Source organism: Betta splendens, chromosome 7, assembly GCF_900634795.4.
Source record: "Betta splendens chromosome 7, fBetSpl5.4, whole genome shotgun sequence".
Classification (NCBI taxonomy): domain Eukaryota; kingdom Metazoa; phylum Chordata; class Actinopteri; order Anabantiformes; family Osphronemidae; genus Betta; species Betta splendens.
In genome coordinates, this window is record NC_040887.2 from 12,255,265 (window position 1) to 12,273,945 (window position 18,681).

Genomic DNA, 18,681 nt, shown 5'->3' on the forward strand with positions numbered 1-18,681 from the left:
CGATACAAAAATATGCATTTCACAACAATAAAAGAGGGATTGCTACGGTTGTAAAAGCATTAGCAACTTAAATGACAGCCTAGCAATAACCAGGTTGGAATAAGACTGGTAAGTACCAGAAGCGTGCGTTCTTCAAACATACGGAGCAGCTCAGAGTGGATGAGTGCACACACTGCAAGAGCTTTGCTTTATATGTTTGTCATATATCGTATACATACATGCATCACTCACAGCAGGGGTCAGAGGTCAGCAGGGACACTGTCTACCACATCGTCACAGTGGTATGTCCTGCCTTCTATTTCCTGCTTCATTTCTAGATGCCTCTCTCTTATTCCTGCTTTTGTGATAGACACTGTATTCTACGATACTTTCTGTGATATTTCAGTAAAATCACATAAAAACGAAGTAGAACATTCATTAACTGCCCACTCCTGATTTATAAAAGTATTAGCACGTACACTTCTGTGTAAAGCGTCTATTTGCTTCTATATGGGAGTAAGTTAGTGCACCCACCTCGCCCAAGATGGATTTATTACTATTAAAAAGCAATATTATGTAAATGAATAAACCCCCTGTAAGACGCGAGCTGCACGCAGGCGGGGCAGTGTGGGTGGAGGCTTTGGGACAGAGCAAGCAGCCGGAGGAACCTTTGGCACCTGCGGGGTTGTGCCAGGGCGGCAGGCGGATGGCCTTCTTGAGGAACGTGAGCTCAGGGTGGTAAAGTCGAAAGGTCTGGTCCACGACGTGGGGGGTCGGCTCCACGTTCAGCTGGCAGACGGCCATCGGCTTCCCATCCTCTGCTTTGAATGTAACCTGTGACAAGGGAGGAGTTAGAAATGATTTGTCTCGGTTCCGCAAGTGAGCAGACTTGTAGTAATAATAACAATATTGCTAAATAACTATATAAATTCTCAAGTTATCAGAAACCAGACTGTTCAACTTTGTGTCTATTTTGCTGCTAAAAATTGTAGCTATGAATATTTAAATTTTACAGTCTCCTCCAAAGTGATCTAACTAAGAACAAGGTTGTAATGAGGAGACGTTTCTCCTGAAGGACGGCGCGTCGGTGCGTGTCCTGTGTCAACAGACATTTGGAGACAATCCCCATCTCCTTGACTCTCTTTATTGAACAGGATTGCGTCGCCGTGTTCTTTTTCTGAGGCAATTCATCTCTAAATAAGATATGCAGCTTCTTAAAAAGCAATCTTTGAGATGTTTTGTTTATTCACAGGAGATTATGGTGATTATGGAGCACACTGTACGCCAGAATATAAAAGCCGTCTCCAATCCGTCTGCTGAAGCCCCCACCGGCCCGCAGAATGAGCCTGAGATTTAGCTGCAATAGAACCGTCCCCAGAAAGACAAATATGCTCAAATACACATGCTGTAATGACAGATGAATATCTGACAGCTCGCATGGACAGCACAGATACGTGTATAAAGAACAAGGAATGTGCCAACAGGGGCGAACTGCAAAGCTGATCACCAACCAACAGGTCTACAAGTAGTTTATTAATGTAATAGAAACATTCAATTAACCTTCAAGGAATAACACCTACTGTATGTATAGTGTTTACAGACTATATAGTATCAGAGCCCCAGGGATAAAACTGCTTCTTACGGTGACGTCTACAGTGAAGACATGACTTTATAAATGTAAATGGGAAAGAACTGGTAGACCTGATTAGAAAAAAAAGCACCTGAATAAACACTGTGGACAAATTCACTGCAAATGACACTCAAAAAGACGCCCCCCTCTAATTCATAGACAGATAAAAGTATTTTTCTCTGGGTGGAAGAACCTGGACAGCAAGCAGAGGACCCTGGATCACACGGCAAAGCTTTGAGCTGAACCGAAGCCCCAACAGTGAGCCAGGCCTTCACACCCCACATCAATGGCTGACCTCATGCATAATGCACTCGCGGTTGAGTGGGAGCACATCCCTGCAGCACGGTAACGGAGCCTTCCCACAGAGTGGATGCTACAGCAGCTAACGGCATATTAATATCCCCAGCGCTTACTGCACGGGCGCATTGTGCGTGAGGGTGTCAGACGTCAATAAACTGCAGCTGTCAATGCAGGTAAATACCCTACGACGGAGTGGGTTCTCACATCCAGCCAGGGGAAATGGACCACACTAAATAGACCGTACTCGGAAATTAAGTTTCCACATTTTGGTCACTGATTCGCAAACTCTCAGAAGTGGATCCCTGCCAAACAGCAGCTGTCCGGGTCGTTGATGCGTCAGATTCGCGGGCCCATGCTGACCTACAGGAGCGGCCCATATCTGGCCCTGCTGATGTGTGCTGAGTGACAGCGGTGCCAAAGCTGGCATCCTGACAGCTCTGCTGTTGGGGCTTGTCAGTTTTAGCGGGACGCAGATTTGATCCAGACCTGACCTCTTGGACCTCTTGACAGGGTACTCGCTCAGAGCAGCAGTGCTGACACTGACACACAAACGGCAGGAACACGCGCGCTTGGCGGGCTGGCAAATATTTCATCACCCCGTGCAATGGGAGGGGTCCAGGATACTGTACTCTACATCATCACCAGGATTATTGTAAAGCACTGAAGGATAGCAGGCAGTGATGGATGTCTTGTCTTAGCACGGCGACATGACATTCAAGCTCGTGTCAGTAGAAGAAAGAGCTGAAATTACATGATGAATTAAATTTGCATGGGCTGGAGAGCACTTCAGTTCACATGGTGAGACTGCTTAGAGCCTCATCTTCAGCACATCCAAACATGCACAATCACATCGCCTCCATTCTTTTGCGCTTCGTACATATTAATGGCCACACTGTTGAATAAGCACTTAAAATGGTAATATAAACTCAGATTAATACTACATTGTGTATGCATGATTCATTTGAAGTAGATTAGCCAGACGTGTCAAGTTGTACTCCAGTCGTAGATCGTTTAAATCTCCAGCCTGAAATCCGAGGGTTGGGGAAGATAAACAATGTTCAGTAAGATAAAAGTGACTGCCAGCATATAATTTGGCTTGACAATCGTGTCTGGCTAGTATAACTTTTTAAATAGTTGACACTTCAAAGTGTTCTTTGTGTCTGAGCTGTGACTGTGTGGGAGAGGAAGGGAAGGAGGAGGAGGTGCACTGCCACTCCACAGAGAGTCGTGTGTGTGTGTGTGTGTGTGTGTGTGTGTGTGTGTGTGTGTGTGTGCGCGAGATGTGGTGTAGGATGTGGCAGAAGGTTAACTCCTAATCACAGTCCACCTTACTACTGTACACCCACTCCCCCAAATCAATCGATCAATAATCAATGTATACCTTAAAACATTAAAATGATGTATAACCAATTCAAAATCTTTCATAATAAGAACAAGGCAGTGATTGAAAGGCAGAAGCCATCGTTTAAACCTTAAGCCATGTACCCACAGGATGCTGTGAGGAACACTCTGTACTGTACCTTTATAGTTTTGCCAGCAACCAAATTGGAAGGCTTCTTCTTGGCCACCTGAGAACCTTTGCCTGCAGGTAGAAAACTCGGTCCCTGTGAGGCAAGATAAGAAACAGAATGGTTATCAAATGTTAACATCCATGTTTATATCTTCATCTTGCTGCTGTGCTGCTAATTTCCAAAGCGTTGCTTTCATCAAAACCATTAACCATCCTTTTCAACTGAAAATTGATTAGTAAACCGGTGTAAACGTTTGATATCTTGACCAGAAAGTCAGTTTGTGTTCATCTGCATTAACAGATACAGATACTGTCCAGAATCCAGTCTTCCTGAAGACAATTCTGTTTGTCTGCAACCTCCAATCGTTACCATTGTCAGTGCTTTGATTCCATGGACATCAAGCTGATGATTTCTAACTACTCCATTTAAGTGGAAGTGGTGTTGAAAGTGTGTAAATACAAAATCTAAGTTGCCTTTTGGCGTAAAAACCCTGAATGGCAGCACCAACCTGGGGTTCACACTGTACCTGAGGGGCCATGGTGTGGTCGCAGAGGAAGCTCTGGTATTTCAGGGGGATGTAGACACTCTCTTTGGGCCTGAGGTAAACCCTGGGACCGGCGGCACCGTCCTCTAAGTGGAACATATTCTCCTCCAGTGGAGTATGAGTTTTGGTTAGAGCTTTGAAGTAACGCCACTCCTCTGTGTCAGTGATGACACTGGATGGAAAGATTAAAGGACACGAGTGAGATGAAAGCACATTTTTAATATACTATATATTTAAGGGATCCTCGCAGGGTCAGAGTTAGACTTGTTACACAATCCAAAAGTCTGAGCTCCCGCTGTCCAACATTACATCCTGTAATAAAATTCAATTCTATTCGTTCAATAGAAAAAAATAAATAATAAATGAGTCAGTCAAGTCTGAAATCACTTAATACTACACTTCCCATTGTCAGACCATCCCAGCATGATACAGTAGATGCCCATGTTTGCAAACAGGCCTTCTGCCACAGACCTGCTGGTGGTGTTGGTGACGGTCTAACAAGCATCTAACAATATTACTAATGTAAAAAGCAATCACATACTGTATATTGTGATAACATTTATTAAGTATAGATGTGTAAAACATAACTCAAACACAGCTGATTTCAGCTGTGCACTGGTTTAATATAGTAAACTAATAACCTACAGTATCTTTTATGTGTGGACATGGAAAACAGTCCTTGCACGCTAGATCTAACCTTTTCAAGAGGTCTCACAATGCATGAGAAAGAGATTGACCTTGTTTTCCGATGCTGGGAGAGGGGCCAACAATCAAAGGTGGCTAAATTCAAGGGTGATCTACTCTGAATAAACAAACCCTTTGCCTGTGGCTTATGATGCCACCAACCAGTTTGTGTATAAGGGTGTTCCACCTGAGCCGTCACTGAAACCCACACGGGTTCATTTCTTTAATTGGAAGGTAGGAGTTGGGAGACAAAGGAGGGATAAGAGAAAGGAGTCGCATGGACAGGAGCTGTGCAGCCTGCTCCTCCCGACTTGCCAGCAGCCATTGCTCACGCTGGGCTTTGTGAGGCCAAGTGTAAAAGGCAGTCATGCAAAATGGACGGCAACAGGTAGCGAACGTGTCCTCCACGTCACAAGGAGCCTCTGGGCTCTAAACGCGGCACACATCAAAGAGACAGCGAGCCCAGAGTCGGTGGAAGGACCTTCCCTTCAAAGCCTGACGCTGAATTTGGTGTGGAGGGTCGGGCCACTTTCTGTTTGCCTCTGTTCTGAACAAAGCGCCAAATCAGGGCCTTGTTTATGTTCCCAACAATATGCTTTGTCAAATATTGGTTGAGATATTGACAAGGAAGTGGGAGCGGTAGCAACAGTGTGGCCTCGGTGCACTGATGAAGCGGCGCTTCTCAGAGGCCAGAATAACAGAGGTACAGGGGTCAGCTGTGTTGTTTGTGTACATCCTGTCAACCCCTCAAATGCCCGGCAGCGTGAGAAACAGTCTGAAGGTTATGATGCGATGCCTGCAAAGCGAAGCACCTAAAGAGGCCTGTGGAATATAATGTGTGTATTCTTAACTGTAATGCATGAGCTGATCAGTAGCAAGAGGGGCTCCTTGATGGACTGCATCCAGAGTTATGCCCTCTACCGTTCACACACCCGCCAAGACGGGAAGAGAGAAGCTGCCACTGGATTGGTGACGGCGGCAACGTGTGAGCACAGAGCATCATTTCCTACGGCAGGATGAAAATAGGTTCTAAGAACTATCTCTGGAGCTAAAGCGTCACCTTTGGAAACACATTCAGGAGGTGTGAACACAGTTTCACAGTGGTGCGTGGCTTGTTACGGTCTGATAATGGAAAACACACACAGCGCGCTCACAGTCGACGCGTTAGACCGCGGCCGCGCCTATCGGCTGGTAGGACGCGAGGAACCGGGGGGACGACAACACGTCTCACCTGAGCTCCGCGTCGTCGCTGTGGATGGTGACGGTCTGAGGCACGTTGAAGGGGTTCCGAAGAGCAAACTCCACGTACTCGGCCGAGCCCAGGCTGGCGTAGAGCAGATGCTGGGTGGTGATGGCCAAGCTCAGCATGCTGGCGATGCGCTCGGCCTTGCTCCGCTCCCTGGCTTCGGTCGGGTGGAGTTCCCTCTTCAGCTCCGCTCCTCTGGTCTGATCCAAATACAACAACATCAAAGGCTGAGAGTTGTTTTCCAAGCGACATGAAGGCGCGGCGTTTTGTCATGTTTGTATTTTAACAACATTATTACCATAATTGTCTTTTGTATATACATTTGGAAGGAAAAAAATACACATTTCAGTGTGTTGTACTTCAGAAACGTTTGAGTTTTTTTTCCAATTTCTCATATTTTTAGATAAGTTTGTGGAACTGCGGTTTAAACTGAATGGCAGGAGCTGTTTATGGTTGGTGCATGTAATTCAGCTAAATCTGAATTCATACTTTGGCATCATCTGCCTCACTCAGCTCTGTTTAATAGTAACTTCATGGCCAGTATGAACATAGTCTTAAAAATGAATTAGGTAACTCTTATTAAGTTACAATATCAAGGCCGTGAAGCTCTAAGTGTGTAGGAAAATAAAAAGTCGGCTCTCCACAAGTGAAACTCAGTGAAATATACTGGGGATAAAAATTGTTCCAAATGAAGTCATGGCTATCAGCCCAGAAAAGTCCGGTCCAAATTGAATTGCAAAGCACCTCTGAAAATCTGTTTCCTGTGAGAGCAGGGCTTATTTTCCACAGGGCTCACAGTTAGCGACTAAAACACAGGTCCTGTGTGTGAGACGGCCAGGAGCGTGTGCGCCCGTGGGAAAGAGTACGAGACGAGCCTTTGGCCAGAAGAAGAATTAACGCCTTCCCGTGAGGTCACCAAACGCAGCATCGGAGGCCACGTGGCCCCGAGAGCCGTAACGCTGGCGGGCGCCGCCCCCGCGCGGGCTCCCTCGCAACGGGTTAAAGAGCAGGACTGAAAGCTGTTGCTCCGTCGCCTCCACCCACCGGCTCAAGTGAATCGTTTGACCTCAGCGCGACCTTCGCCGCTCTGACGTCCTCCTCGCCCTCCCGTTGACGCACGGCCGCCATGCGCCGCAGCTTGTGCCTCAGCTCGCCGTCCGGCCCGTTCGGGTCGCGTCCCGTCGGCACCGGGTCCCAGTCCGACTCCAGTCTGTCCGGCTGCGAGCGGTTCCTCGCTGTGGAACACAAAGCGGCAGCAATCATGAATGCATTTAGTGAACAGAGCGGAATCTAATCTCTTTGCCATTTTGACCATATGCTCTAAAAACCCTCCAAAATGTCCAAGGGAGACAGACGCTGACAGATTAAAGTATTGTTGGAGCACAAGAAACAACAGCTTGTCACGCAGTCAACAGTCCAGTCAAACAGCTGGCACGGCTACAACTGGGCCAGAGCCCCGGCGCCGTGAAGCCAGACTTCCTCCAGTCGTTCACCTCCGCGGCTGTGAACCCGCTGCAAGGACTAACACGTCTAATTAGAACACATGATTCATCCAGCACTCACCAAATAATCCATCCTTATTTGGGCCGGATCATGCAAATTACCCGTGTTTTTTTAAACGCTTTGACGAGAACATTTGCCTAATCCTGCACTTTAAACAACACCCAGACATTAGCATACTGAAAACCCAGAGTCACGTTTTGGATATTTATAACTGTTTTACTCCGCTTCTGCTCCGTTTGCATCCATGTGATGCGTGTGTTCTTCCAGCATGCAGCGAGATAGACCCAGAATGGCTAAAAGTGGTCACAGTGAGATACAGAGAAAAAGAGACTTCATGCTTATGAAAGGTGGCGTTGTATTTATTGTAAGCACAGACTTGCATAGAGCAGGACTGGACAACAAACTAAATGTATTTGATTAGAAACGTCTTCCTTCTTTTATTCATCCTCTGTGGCTTGAGATGGAACCTCACCATATATTAACCACTGGGCAGCTACACTAATAAACGGAAGTGCTTCTGTTGGGATAAGACTGAACGAAGCACATGTGATACAGAGATTAGAACAGGTTACAACACAAGTTTTCAGTACCATCGAATTTTGGACCTTTTGCAAAAATCAAAAAAAACAAACTCATCATCAAATCATCAAACTCTGAATTTGTTTAGAGCTAATGGAGCTACTGTAGCAAACACTGCAAATAATTTCTTTGTACTGAAAACGATATACTGTATCTATATCTCGTCAGGAGCTTGATTAAAAATTTTGAGATGGTGTGATAAAAATATTTTTGTGTTCCAACTCCTTGTTTTGTTCCGCAAAACAGAAACATTCTAACATAACATGTTGTCACGCTCAACATTTTAAGGGTAAATCCATGAACACACACCGTCGACTGGTGACAGTTTGTCCAAGTGTGTCAAAAATCGGCTTCCTCGCCGCCGGTGCGTTTCTGCACGACGCACGCACACCCACATACAGTACACAACACACAACGAGGGCCGCTGCCAGACACCGGCGGCGTGTCCACAAGCTCAATTAGACTGGAAACGGAGCGGCTCCGCGGTGCAGCCGGCAGACAGGAAGTGAAATGGACACGTCTGAGCCGATGGAGGAGGGAGCGTGGTAATAATGGCTGTGTGGCACCAACGCATGTTCTCAGACGTTCGCTGGAAAGGTGAGTGGAGGAAGTTGGAAGGAATGGATAGAAAAAGATGCTTGCCGTTGTGTTGGAGGAGGTTTCTGGAGGACAGGCTTCCTCCTTTGAAGGCACTGGTGGCTTTGGAAGGTACGATGATGTGAGTCGGAGACGAGGTCGCGTCTGCCGTCCTCCCCCCGCGGGGTTCAGCTGGGCACCCTGTGGGAGACACAGTTAGATTTGTATATTTGTGTGTGAATGACTCTAAAGTCTAGTGACTTAATTAAGCTGCTTCGTTTTTCCCTTCATACTCCTCATAAAGCTCAGACACACAGTATATACTGGACAGTAGCGAGCTACGATTCACAGCATTATCCCTGAATGTTCCACACTCAGTACAAGAGTCCACGCAGCTCAGCGCCGACCTTATTTGACGTAGTTGATCAACAGCTTAGTGATGCGACTAGGCGCCACCGAAACATTCCATTTCCTTGTCTGGATGTGTCAGCTCCAGGTTTAAATGCTTTAATGTTTTGAAGCCGTGAAGGGATTTTTCCTCGAGGCTGAAACTGTTTGAAATCACCCTGAAATATTGCAGTCCTAGAATTGAGTCATTTTCAAAACAAGATGGTTTCACATCAGCGTGTGGAGGTCTGGAACGCAGCCAGACGAAACCCCACAACTAGATATTACATCTGTGCATTTCTGTTTGTTTTCATGAAAACTTAAAAGGTTCACAGACTTTTTTATTCTTTCCAAACACGTAAACAAGCCAAGCTACTGAGGTCAGGTTGTATAGAAAGCATTGATCCAGCCCGTTTGATCACACGTTATCCAAGACAAAGAAAAAAATCGCTTATTAACCCAGTCCAACTGATCCACAGCCACCGTTGTATTGATGAATGCCAGAGTTGGTCATCTTCATCACATACTGTGCAGCTGTCCTCCATCCACGCTAACTTCCCACAGACTTCGCATACAGTTCGAACCACGCGCCCACAGAGTTCGGCCCTATTTGTTCATGGATTTTCTACCAAAATGGCAAAAGCATCATTTTCAAGTGGTTAAGTAAACACCCCAGGGGGCACTTGCTCTAAGACTCCAGATGACTGCTGATTTTTCCCCCGACATAAATCCCACCTGCGCGGAGCCACTACAGACGCGGTGGGAAAAGCTTCGTCTGGACTTCAACAGCGCTTCACTCGCAAACGCCAAGTTAGACGAGTGCGGCAGCTAATGGCTCAGTGTGACAACCGCAGCACCAACCTTCAGCCAACTTAGTGGGACAACTCTGAAATACACAAGGTCAAAAGACTTGGTTATGAGCAATTTACAACAATACTCAGCAACCCACTTAAAACCCATTAGGTACCATTTACAGCTGACTGAATAAGTAATTAAAGCCAAAGTTTACAGCTCATTAAAGGACAATGCCGCCATTATTCCCATCAATTTTCCAGCTTTTGCAGCATCACAACATGCCCACTTGACGCCTAAGACGTTTTAGCATCTCCTGAGAGGCCCTGCTCTTCATCTAGGACGCCTCCACGTGAAATATGGCGAGGGCAGCAATTAAGTGGCTTTTCCACCCAGAACTGACACCTCGATGAGCTGGTAGGAGCTCCAGAAGAGGAGCCGAAAGCACCCTCCAAATCTTTTTAGAGGCAAACACCTTCATCAACAAACGGATAATGGGCGGCGGCAGCATGAGTAATGGGGAGCGGGTGTTGCCATGCAAACAGACAGCGACAGCGCGGCTCTGCAGATTAATGGGCGAGGTGTCCGCCATCGCGGCCCGTCCCCCTCGCCATCCATCACCCGTCCCCGGCCACGCGACTTAGCCGAGTGGATTTGTTTGACGTCCATTCCTCCGACATCGCCACCAAGACGTCATTCGGCCGCTGCATTAACGCCTCCAATCCATGACACGGCCGCAGCGATCCGATTCCCAGGGTCTCGTCACGAGGCCTTTCAGGCCGCTTCTGTCTTGAGGAATGCTTTAAAGATGAAGAGAAGCATGCAGAAAGCCTGCAAGGAAGTGATAAGATGAGCACCCCATGCTAGGCGACCACAATAAAACAAATGGACTCGTGATGAACCCAATTATGGCCATCTGATTTAATCGTTCAATCATTTTAATTAATCGCCCATCAGCGGAACCGTCTTTACGCTCATTAGATAACAGCTACTCCAGCGCTAATCCAGGTTGACGCGGATGTCCCGCTCTCCGTTACATGATCCATCCCTTAGTGCTGGATCGCGCCGTCGGATTGTGGAGACAGCGCCCGTGATCCTCATCAGTGAAACGTGAGCTGATACGCCAGGTCTGCACCGCGGGGTGAAGGGGGGGGGGGGGGAGTTCAGCCCGGCGTCGGCCGCGGAGGAGGCTAATTGCGGACGAGGTGCCGCGAGGTTGAACTCTATCACACGTATTGACCGCCTCTTGGCGTTGCGTGACGATAGACCCCCCCCCCCCCCCACACCCGCGCCCGGCGCCACCCCACCTGCCCGTCCTCTCTGCTCTGCTGGCAGCTTTTTGAGGTTAAGGCCACAACAAATCAGTGATTTACTCGGCCCAGAACAAATGGGAGTAAGCACCGAGGGGTTTCAAAGTGGACTGTGGTGTTCGATTTCTTCTGACTCCCTGTTCCAGGCCACTGACCTTTCAGAATAAGCAGATTCCCTCTCACCTCAGGGCTAAAAGTAAGGCTGATGAAGTCAGGCCTTAATGTGCCAACACTGGGAGCTTATAATGACTGAGGAACACTGTTCCTGCAGCCCCCGGGGGAATTCACCTGGCTAAACTAATTGTGAAGTAAATTTCACTGATATTTTGTTCCACTGGTGGCGTCTTCAGGCGGAATTCTCTCCGCTCGCGCGTGCTGCAAAAGCCGGGCTCTGCAGGGCTTATCAGGCCGCCGCAGATGAGGAGCACTGTGAGGTCCGGAGAAGGTTCTAATCTGCCTCCTCTACAGCGCCGGAGCAGAGTGGCGCTTTCTGTTTGCGAGGGGGCGTGTGGGACGGCGAGAGAGAAAGGACGCAGCCGCAGCTCAGTCTCAGTCAGCAAAATTATTTCATATCAATAGGCTTTGGCTTCTCGCACATACTGTATGGGCCATTTCACTGTTGGCAAGTCGGGCCGACGTTCTTCCTGCTGGAAATTAAAAGTGCCTACTGTCGTCACTTTTGGTAGTGCTACCTTTATGAGGTAAAACTGAAGCCGTACAGTATGTGGATGAGTTAGAAGTGTCCTTTAAAAGCTGTTATATAAACAACAGCTAAAGGATAATGGCTTATACAGTAAGATAAGATTTGACTTTATTATACCACAATGGGGAAATTGCTGTGTTTCAGCAGCAGTATAACAGTACAGAGACAGACAGAAAACAGAAAACAATAGTAATAACTAATAACTAATAACTGTGCAACATTAATAACAGTGCAAAGAAAACGACAACTACTGCAACAACTCATAATTATTATAAACCAGTTTCACATTAAAGCTGCCCTACTGAATGTTTTATAATATTAATGAACCAATTTGTTGGTCCAGGGTCGACGCACGACCTGCAGAGAATTATCAGGTTAACTAATTGAGTTAGTTCTACAAAGCTTGACAGTTTACCCGCGGCCTCGGCTCTCATCCACCTTGATACTAGACACCGCGGGGGAACGTGAAAACGGCTCGATCGCTTTGTACTGGCTTCGTTTGTGACTCGCTCCCTCGGGAGTGCGAGATTAAAAGATACCCTCAGCGCAAAGCTGACAAGTGGTCTCGAGGGTAGAGTCAGACGAAGGCACGCAGGTTAGCCAAGCGTTCTCAGCTCGCACACAGACAGACATATTTTTGTTTGGATTTTACTTGTGCGTCTGCATTAACGTTCACGTCTCATAGGCTCCACTTGACATTTGCTGTCAGAATGAACTGGCCCGTGCGAACCTCGCCCGGCCTAATCCAATGACGGCGCTGCTGCAAAAATCAAGCTGCGCTACTGAGCAAGTAAATGTCAACAAACTTGATCGTCGGGATCCAAAGTGGTCTGGATCAGGAAAAGTACTAAAGGAAAGACGTGTCTGAAGTCCAGTGAAGTATAAATCATCTTTCAGTCCTTCTAGCTTTACAGCTTCCGGTCTGTGAAAACCACTTTCTTGTTTGTCCCATGATGTTTGGGTCATCCATTTTTTTGCTTTCTATCCATCCGTCATATTGTGTTTGTTTTACTGGGACAATGAGCACTAATTACCATTAACAGGACATTAATCAGTCCACAGTACCAGTCTATCAGAAGAGTGTAGGGCTTTACATCACGATGACATCACGGGTTACACTGATTAATTACTGTCATCTATTTTCTGTCTGAGACGAGGGAGGAACGTTCCTCTTTGATGTGTCTCGTTGCACATCTTCATCTTCATACTCAGAACCTGTGGATTTATCAGATGAAGCATCGCAGCTTTCCCCTGGCTCGGCCGTCATGTTTTATACATCCCTCATCTGCTCTACAGCCTTTGCTTCGAGCCACAGCTCAGCTAAACCTTCAGCCAGGAGCTGCAGCAAACAACTGCCACCACTGTCTGTTCTTTATGATGCTATTAGTACAAACAGCTTTACGGAATGACTGAACAGCCCTGACAGCGAACATCATTACCATTTCATTAATTATAGCTGTCGACCCCATTGTGTGAAAATGAAAAAGGATATCATTGGTTGTTTGCAGAAACAGTTAATAAAGCTTCATTCTGGCGTGATTCAAAGGGAAGACATGATTAATAGCATGTGAATTATTATGGCCTAGAGAGGTATGGTTAAATAATACAATATATATGATTATATGAGTATTACATTTTTCATAGTCTTGGGGGTGTCACTGTAATGAATAAGGGGCTTTAAACAAATCATTAAGCTGCTTTTGAAATGACATCAGAGGAGACTTTTTCACAGTACAGTAGGTGTTTATTGCAGGACTGTGTTTCTGAAACACAGTAACTCTGCATTTGTGGAATTACAGTAAATGCTGCTGCTGAACAGCCTGTGGTACAGATTCAACTGACATCAGTTAATGATAACAAATGGGCCCAATAATCCACATCTAAACACACAACACTCAGAACGAGAACAAATGTTCCCGTCATCTTTAGCTCCTGTCCCTGCATGTCTTTCTTGATCCTACATAGAATTGCAGCCTGCCTTTCAGATTGACTGGTGTTCCTTTTGTTGATTCCTCCAGCGAGACTTTAGAGGGGTAGAAAGAAGCCATTTAATCCTTCACTTCAACTGTAAAATCACAGAAACCAGACGCGCAGGGTTCTCTCGCGTGTGTGGAATAGTCCGACTGCCCACCTCTCCCTTCTTTACGCAACCTGTTCACGCTCAGCTACACCTGCCTGTCCGCATGTCTGCATGTATGCACGAGTGCACGTCTCCTTGACATGTGTGAGAGATTTGACATGTACACGTGTGTGTGTGTGTGTGTGTGTGTGTGTGTGTGTGTGTGTGTGTGTGTGTGTGTGTGTGTGTGTGTGTGTCCTTCTTATTAAAGCTGTCAAAGATTTCCTGGAACACATTCATCTGTCGTGCGGTCACATCCTAAACCCCTGCACCCCGACAATGAGCAATAATGACAGGGCTTCACATCACCTCCCACCGACCAAATAGGAACGCTGACTCATTACGGCTTGAGAGAAGAGGAGCACCGCTGAGGAGCAGAGTCTGCGGTGGAAGGGGGAGAGGTAAATGGATGAACAGGAGAAAACAGGAAGACAGTGATAAAGAGCGAAGGGGGACGTGTGAATGTGAGAAAGGCACCGGCGGATGGAAGCAGAATGTAGAAGTGCCTGCGAGTCCTCCCTCCCCAAATTGATTCTGACTGTCGGCCAGCGCGCCTGATGGATATCTGAGCCTTGATTGGAATTTACATGCCAGACACAACACTCGCCTCTTCCGCATCCAGCAGATCCAATAACCCCCGTGCTGCCACATCCAGCTCCGCCGCCGCTCAGCTGACTTTCTGACGGCCCGCGGACGGAGGCTTCGTCTTTGAAAGTGCCCGATTAATGGCAAAGAAGCCACGTACCAGGCATCAGTTCTGTGTGCGCACGTCGGGTGCTCGGTGGCTGCATGGAGTGGAACTATCATATGGAGATACAGTAGTTCACTCTGGTGCTTCGCTTTGCCAGGCGCGCACCTCCAGAAAATGGGAACTTTCAACCACAGCAGCGGCAGCAGCAGCGGCAGCAGCCCGAGGGATTGGCTGTCGCTCCCCAACTATGAACATCAATAGGAGCAAACAGACAACATTCCTTCCCGATCTGAGGCTCCAAATGCAATATGACCTGAATCTAAAACGCTCTGAACTATGCTGGGGTGATACTCAACCTTTTTTGTTTTTCTGAAGGCTAAAACAACTACAGCGTCTTGGATTCCTGCCTTCACTTGCGTGTACTGTACCTTCATGTGGTGGGAACACGACTACTAAGCTGCTCACAACAGCCGCCGTTGCCTGCGTGCCGTCTTCGCTCTCGTCCCGACGGAGCAGTACTAGATTTATTCCATTTAATAGTTGCCGTAGGAGTCAGCAACACAAAGTAAAGACACTGTAACTGGCTGATCAGATGGATTCTTACCACATATCTAACACAAGCTTATTACAGTGCAGCACAATACGCTCATTCATCAGACTCCAGCACTGTCACAATGAGGACATGATCAAATCACTTTCACATATTGCATTGTATGTGTATTATCCATTAGGACATGAACCACTAACTGCAATATATGATTAAACGCTTTGCCAGACAAATCTAAAGTTGTTGAGCGGATTTTGAGTTTATTCTTGCATGCGTGACAAAATGATAACACACCATTTATTTGCCTCCAAAAAAAAAACATTTGGGAGCTTTTTCATTTGATTAGAGCAGCAGATGGATTTGCTTTTCTGTCAGTCATTACTGTACCTATGTTGCCCGTCCGTATGTGCAGCCTGCCCCTGACAACGGTGTGCACCGTCATGGAGCCGGAGGGCGATCGATGGCCCAAACCTGCGCTCGTCAGCAAGGCGTCGTCTCCCACGTAATCTGTGGTCAGCACTTCCACCTCATGGAGGGTCTGCACCGCTGATTTGCCCTGTCGCAACAAGTACTAGGAATGCAGGGAAGGGTAAGAGATGATGACACCGGATAAGTTTATGTGCCATTACAGCTGCACGCATGTGAGCACAGAGAGCTTGGTCCCTGTGTGCATCTGTCCTTTTCCTGTTTCTTTTAAAATACTACAAATTCCACAGAGCTGTAAACTGCATCAATCCCACCTCAAGGTTTGGGAAAAGAGTTTGTGTCCAATTGAGAACAAAGTAACACTTAAAAAGCCTTTAATGTCCGGATAAAATAGAAAGAAACGTTTTAGTCAGATCCTTGAAAACTAAATTGTCAGGTTTGTTCAAAACCGACTGAGTCACACGCAAAAAACTGCAAAATAAGTTAGCTAGTTTGTGGATGTCCTGTAGACAGAGACAGAATCCATGTAGAACAATAAAAATGATCAATTGGTTTTTATATTTTAGAGGACTGGCTGCTCTGCGTGTGACACTCTCAGAGCTTCATCCAGACGGACACAATGAAACACAAGTCAACTGCAGTGTTTTACCTTCAGCTCGATGGCAGTGGAGCCTATGAGGAGCAATGAGCTGCTGTCCCAGACGCTGATGTGCATGGTATGCAGGGCCAGATAGCGAAGGAACCAGCGCTTCTCTCCTGGCCTCAGGAAGCTGTCATCCACTCTGAACTGCACCTGCAGACCTGGAGAGCCTGGACAGGGAGGGAGAGGGAGCTCAGAATGAGCAGAAGCCTATAAATACAAGCAGATGAACTCTGCTCTAACCGATATGATAGCGTGAATGTCAACAACCTGGACAACAAAGACCATCTTGACCTGATAAAATAATAAAAACATAATGAGAGCATCAAATAGTCAAGTCAAGATAAAGTCAGATTTTTATTATAGTTAGCAATCAGTTATTACTGTATGTCCATGGCTGTAAGACCATGCACTTTAACCATTTGAGTTAAATCCATTTCAGGAAAAAGGCCAGTTTCAATTCGAGAGCGGAGGAGAGGTTCTGAGATTCTTTGATGGCAGCTCTTCAGTGCACCGACTTGAAATGTGACTCATCCTCCAGCTCAAATGAAACTGAGCCATCAGCGGTCCAGCTCTGCTGACGAGTGGACCCGGCGTACGCTCAGCTGCATGCAGCCCCAATCCGGCCTCTTCCTGCTTGTGTACATGGGCTTTCGTGCCAGCTTCAGTCGACTCGCTATCAAAGCCACGCGCCGTCTTTATTCCTATAAGTTGAACGTGCAGAGAAGCGGGCGGTCGACCGGAAAGAAGTGGAATAATGAGGACTTTTTGGTGACAGCCCTGCTGCGTTAGAGCCTCAGACTCTCCACACATCAACCAGAGGAAAACTCTTTTCTTTTTCTTAACTAACAGGCATATATTGAAATATTCTTCATTGCCACCAATGAATGTTGGTCAGGGTTTTGATCTTTACTCGACTGCCGCTGCCTCATGGCTACATCATTTCCTCTGAATTCATTTCAGACCATATAATGTAGCACCGTCCGCTTTTTCTTCTAATCAAGGCAGAAAAGCCTGACAGGCAGCGAGAGACACCACACGAAACACACTCGTCGGTAAAAGGGCTAAATAAAATGTATGCGCTCGACTTCAAGCTCCCCGCAGAACCAAAACCACCACCTGATTGCAAATATGGATTGAAACTGATTCCAGTGTCAAAACTAAAAGACTGTAACCAAATGAGCAGTAAAGAATGGTTTGACGATATTTAAACGAACGCCGAGAACGAGACGATAGACGGTTGATATTCCTCCGCCGCTTCCCCACTCCCTGTTCTTTAAGCGCATCACGCAGGCTCCCTCCCCTCCCTCCTACCCAACCACCCGCCAACTCTCTCCACTCGGACCATTAATTCTCCCAGCATGCTCTGGCCTTGTGTGCAGTGGATGGGTGGCAATGAGAGCACAGAGGGAAAGCGGGGATGAGAGAAAGAAAGAGAGAGACAAGCGCTGTGTGTTTACGCTCACAAGCAGGGAAGAGCTGACAGATCTGGCTCAAGGGTTGCACAGGGTATTGCGTGAGCGTGTGTGTGTGTGTGTGTGTGTGTGTGTGTGTGTGTGTGTGTGTGTGTGCGCTCATCTAGGGCTGCAGATGGTGGCGAGGGACCCAGCTAAGGCCCCCTACATCTTGAACGGCCTACCTGGTGTGTGCGCAGCAGAGCAGGCGGGCTGAGAATCCTGCTCGTCGTCAACAACACTCGACAAAGGAGCAAACAGGGAGAACGAGCAGAACGCAGACGCTGAGACTAATGCAGAGAGGTTACGCGCTGCATTACGGCACACGTGACGGCTGATGGCTTTCAAGAACAACACCTACAAGGAACAATCTCTTCCATTTCTTTTGATGAATACATTTCCATTTTGTTTTTTTTGCAAAGCAAGCAGCCCACGCGTTTGATTTACCTCAGGAGACTGCTGCCTGCACATAACACCTCTCTTAACAGTCACCGCGCTCCTTCCCTAATTTCATTAGGTTATTAAAATAAACATGAACACCAAGGTCCCCTAACCTTAATAAGAACATTTATTTTAGTGCAATATTTTCATGAATGACTGTTTAAGTCCCCCTAAACCTTTAGGAGATGTCAGGTGGGGTTTGGGCACTAACCACTGTAGATAAAGTCAAACCCAACGAGGCAGCGTGCACACACACGCACACACACACACACACACACACACACACACACACACACACACACACACACACACACACACACACACACACACACACCTTAACAGATGCAGCACAGCCAACTGGTAAGTCACAGGCAAGTCACTGGAGCCCAGACGCCCACACAAGGAGCTCTCGTCAGGAAGCCGGTGTAAACAGCAGCGTGGGTGGACCCCGGCTTTGCAGAGGAATATTCCGATAAGACTGATCGCATGTTGGGAGTTTGTTGTCCGTCCCACGGCTGCTTTCAAAAACAAAAAGCTCTAAATAGGGATGATTAAAAAGGGGCGCTAATTGAAAATTCCTTCTCTCACTGGTGAATCATTTTAATTGATGCCACCTACA

At 47.0% G+C, this 18,681-nt stretch overlaps 1 protein-coding gene across 8 annotated transcripts in view; it reads right to left on the reverse strand.

The window, feature by feature from the left end:
• nphp4 (nephronophthisis 4) overlaps positions 1-18,681 on the reverse strand; it is a 109,848-nt gene that overhangs the window by 12,946 nt on the left and 78,221 nt on the right. For all 8 annotated transcript variants that reach the window (XM_055510313.1, XM_055510310.1, XM_055510311.1 and 5 more), the window contains 8 exons: positions 16,177-16,337; positions 15,489-15,672; positions 8,619-8,753; positions 6,939-7,129; positions 5,880-6,094; positions 3,947-4,136; positions 3,430-3,513; positions 657-813 (listed from right to left, as the gene is read on the reverse strand). In XM_055510313.1, the coding sequence (XP_055366288.1) occupies positions 657-813; positions 3,430-3,513; positions 3,947-4,136; positions 5,880-6,094; positions 6,939-7,129; positions 8,619-8,753; positions 15,489-15,672; positions 16,177-16,337 (1,317 nt within the window). The remainder of the gene's footprint in view (positions 1-656; positions 814-3,429; positions 3,514-3,946; positions 4,137-5,879; positions 6,095-6,938; positions 7,130-8,618; positions 8,754-15,488; positions 15,673-16,176; positions 16,338-18,681) is intronic.